Source organism: Mycetomoellerius zeteki, unplaced genomic scaffold, assembly GCF_001594055.1.
Source record: "Mycetomoellerius zeteki isolate Tzet28-1 unplaced genomic scaffold, Tzet1.0 scaffold316, whole genome shotgun sequence".
Lineage (NCBI taxonomy): Eukaryota > Metazoa > Arthropoda > Insecta > Hymenoptera > Formicidae > Mycetomoellerius > Mycetomoellerius zeteki.
The window spans coordinates 1-4077 of NW_017257301.1; the positions used below are offsets into that span (position 1 = coordinate 1).

The following is a 4077-nucleotide window of genomic DNA, read 5'->3' on the forward strand; positions in this document are numbered from 1 at the left end:
TGGATATAAATACTGGCCTATATCTTTGAACATATTTATTCTAAGTCCGATTTATACCGACAAAGAATTATTTAAAGTACTCAGAAAAATTGTAAACAAAGTACTTACTTTTGTATTCTTATTTGATGTTCAACTATAACTGCTAGCTTTGCGCCGATGTTACACTGTCCAAACTCGCTCTCATTGACGAGATTCTCCATCTGTCGCATGAGGATTTCCATCTGCGCGCACACATGCATCACGAAAACAGCGGCGAGACCGCAAATCGCCACCGTGATCGTGTACATGACAAAACCGCAAAGAAGTTGCTGAAGAAACACGATCTCGTAGGCAGGACTGTTTTGCGGATCGAAGAAAACATAATAACCAGGGCAAGAGAAGGATCTAATCGTGGTATTCTCATCGATAACAATACTTCCTCTCGACAGCGGCACTATCGTATGGTAAGACAATCCACTGCCATACATAAACGTGCAGCACAAGATGAACAATCGTCTTCCATTACTGGCTTTGCTCAACATCACTTCTCGCGCATCATCGATGACTACTGTTCCCCAGTCTTCCTTAATGTGCCGCAAACAACTTCTAATATCGTATTCATGGATAAGTAAAGTACTGTATTTGGCGATCGCCATGACTGCGTACAGAATCGGTGGCATCATTTTTACTTTCTCACTCGGCTCATTGTCGACAACTGCGTAATAAAGAATACCCGGTATCGTGTCGCAATGGAGAAGCAGATAACAGACAATTACGAGAAAAATATTTATGATCTTCTCGATCATGTTTGGCTGTTTGTCAATCGACGGCCAAATTCCGAGCATGCGAAGTACAACGTGACTTTGTTCGAAAACGTATTTTACGTCTGTCTCCTGATATTCATTGGGGATCATCCTGGCGGTATTATGCACGATATAACTTTTCTGATTAAAAATAGTTTTGATGGCATCAAAACGACTGAAAATTCTACAATCGCGACGAAGGAAATGAATGTAGAAAATCGAAATGTTTTAAATTAATTGTTGGCGTTAAAAATTGAGATACATATGTTCAGGTTCAGGTTTACGTAGGATTTAATGTTACTGATCACAACTTTGTGCATATCAGGTATGATGTAAACTCTCGGACGACTTGCGCCTGCGTGTTTTAAAAATTAAGGAGTTGCTTGTAAGGGTTGCAAGACAGTGAACGAAAAGAAGTTTAATGATTGATTTTGCACACAATATAGTTTCTCAATGCGTTCATGTGGTACTGGTAGTACGTATGCGGTGAAAACTTTGACTATGTAACTTGAAACACGAGAACGTTTATTTTTTAAAGTAGCAAAGGACTTCGTCAAGCAACATGGTAAATAAAACTTTTATCCGATCTTCGTCGGCCAAGTCAACGCTTCCATTATACAATAATACTTCGATTTTTAGAACACAATACTACTGTGAGCATATACTCCGTTATCTTACTTATATTTTGCATTTCTTATTTTTAAAGTAACTTTATAACATATTATTTTGAAGAGAAATAATTTATTCCATTGTGAGTGCCATACTAACACGTGCATTATTTGTCAAACTATTAATGTAATTCTCTGCCATACTAAATCCTAAGAATGGTACCCCTTTCTGGAATGGTCTCATCACGCCATGTCTTACGTTCTCAGTCTCGCGAGGAAAATTCACGGAGTAAATTGAAATAAGCCATTGACGTCTTTAAGATCTACGACACAATATTTTATTTTCATTGTGAGTATAAAGATTAAAAAAATTTCAGATACATATTTTATTTATATTTATTGAAACTTACTGACAAAATCACAATACTTAACACCGATTAAATTCAATCTCTAAATAAGTAATAGATGTAACATGTATGAAACACATTGTTACGACAAGTACGTCAAGCAGTCTTAATTGACCTCGCATTTAGAGCACGAAGCGGTATTACTCACGTCAGAGAACGTGGTAAGTGTCATCGTTAACATCTTTCCAGCTGTGAGAGTCGCGGGGTATCGAGACATTGCGATCGGCATTAACAAATCAATCGTCTTCTTGGATGGCATTCGATACCACTCGATCGTGTAACAAATAGCTCCTACCTGCTGGCAACGCTCTTTGAGCAAATCTCCAATGTAGCAAAACATGAACACATTGAAAATGACCGACACGAGTCCGAAGAAATACATAAAAATCTGCACGAACGATTCATTATTGTTCATATCCTGAAATTTGGGAAGAGATTAACAATCGTTGCGATTACGAGGTATTAACATTTGTTTAAAATTACTTTGAAGTCTCCATAAGAATCGGAATCAAAATCTAACATACAGTTATAATGATATAGCCCATTAGACATATGTTACATGAAGCATTCATGAACTCCACGAGACATATCTCGGTAAATAAGCTCCTTATGTCAGACACGAATCTAGAAAATTATGTCTAATAAAATTTCGAAAAGTTTTATTATTATAGAATTTATCTAATATATCAATTTCTGGATAATTTATTTATCAATTTATTTATTTTATTTAATATTATATATAACTACTATTAAATGCAATTGTATTGAAGATATTACACAGAAAATAATGATTTTATTAAAGTATCTCAAAATTTAGCTAGATACAATCAACCCCGTACGACAACCAATTTCTGTCTCTCCTACTAGTAAAGGAATTATTAGCTGATGCAAAAAGTTTTCAACTCGTTTAAGCATCCTACATGAATATTTTGATTGAGTTCAACAGAATTATTTTCAGATTTGTATCTAGTTAAATTTTTAGATACTACAGCAAATTCGTCTTTTCCGTGTATAAGTATTTGGATTACCTTAGTAGATGCAAATGTCGGGTTATCACAACAGCAATTCTATCGTCGATGGACCCGCTATTGTGTTTACCACCGTCTACGAGCTCCTCTAAAAGCGACATTAACACGTCGCACTGACCGCATACATGCGCAACGAAATTGGCCATCAAGCTGCAAATGCCACAGAATGCACTGTAGGCAGTGAAACCGGACAAAAGTTGTAAGAAGTACACGATCTCGTATACAGGACTAACCTGTTTGACGATAAATTAATTTATATGTGCCGATCTAATATCTGGATATATATATATTATATATATATATATAATCGAAATTTATAAATGCAATGTTTATAAAAAAAGAGACAATATCTAAAAATAATAAATGTATAAAGAATCTTCAAATGAAAAAACACTGATCAGGATTAATTGAATCAACACTGCCAACTCAGCAAGTCGAAACTGAAAGTTTTACCTTAGAATCAAACACAAGAAACTCGCAGGCCGATGGATGCAATTTTACTGTAACATTGTCTTCATTGACTAAGTTCGGCGTGACTATAGGCTGTAAGTAATACAGCGTGCCGCAGCTAAACATGAAAACCACGGAAGTGATGCCGAAGGTGCGACCGACTCTTGCGTTCGCCAACATGATATCACGTTCCTTGGAAATTATCGCATATCGCCAGTCGTTGGCTACGTGGTCAATGCAGAACCTGAGCCGATCCTGATGCCAGAGCAGCAAAACATATTTTGCGAAAGCCATTAGAGTGAAGAGTAGCTCACACATTATATGGATTATCAGGAAGACGTCCTTTTCTTCCATCATGTACACCATCATCGGCGCGATGATGAAAATCAGGAGGAACGTGGCGATCACCATCGATGCCCTGTGCAAAACGATCTTGAACTTCGACGTCTCATCATTGGCCAACGGCCAAGCACCGAATGGTTTCAGTAGACAAACGCTTATCTGAACGGCGTAATAAAAGTCCGAAACATGCGATTCGTTCTGATTTACGTTGACAGCGAGCGTGTTTAGCGTCTCTGCTTGTTCCCGATGAACCATCTCCAACGATATAACGTCACCGCCGGCTCGATCTTCACTGTCCCGATCATGATATTAGGATTACGCGTTTTTCTATCACGAAGCATGCGCGTCCCGTTCGATGAACTCTCCTCCGGTCCAAGCTGTATAAAAGTAACTTTGATAACTCGTAATTTGCATTTTCTAATGTACTGGTTAAATTTTACGAAGGGAAAACAGCATATGC

At 37.4% G+C, this 4077-nt stretch overlaps 2 protein-coding genes across 2 annotated transcripts; both read right to left on the reverse strand.

The window, feature by feature from the left end:
- Window positions 1-108: 108 nt before the first annotated feature.
- LOC108724917 (uncharacterized) lies at window positions 109-893 on the reverse strand (the record flags this gene model as incomplete). The annotated part of the gene is made up of 1 exon (XM_018451620.1): window positions 109-893. A coding segment is annotated over exon 1 (785 nt), but the record flags the coding sequence as incomplete, so codon positions are not given.
- Window positions 894-1903: 1010 nt separating this feature from the next.
- LOC108724918 (odorant receptor 24a-like) lies at window positions 1904-3872 on the reverse strand. The gene is made up of 4 exons (XM_018451621.1): window positions 3279-3872; window positions 2826-3058; window positions 2322-2421; window positions 1904-2215 (listed from the first exon to the last, which is right to left on the reverse strand). The coding sequence occupies exons 1-4, from the start codon at window positions 3870-3872 to the stop codon at window positions 1904-1906; spliced, it is 1239 nt and encodes a 412-aa protein (XP_018307123.1).
- Between the last annotated feature and the right edge of the window lie 205 nt (window positions 3873-4077).

Coding starts and splice junctions, on each gene's coding strand:
- LOC108724918 (XM_018451621.1), bottom strand. CDS start 3,872: ATGGTTCATCGGGAACAAGCAGAGACGCTAAACACGCTCGCTGTCAAC. Junction 3,059..3,278: donor TTCTTGTGTTTGATTCTAAG/GTAAAACTTTCA, acceptor ATCGTCAAACAG/GTTAGTCCTGTATACGAGAT. Junction 2,422..2,825: donor CGACATTTGCATCTACTAAG/GTAATCCAAATA, acceptor ATAATTTTCTAG/ATTCGTGTCTGACATAAGGA.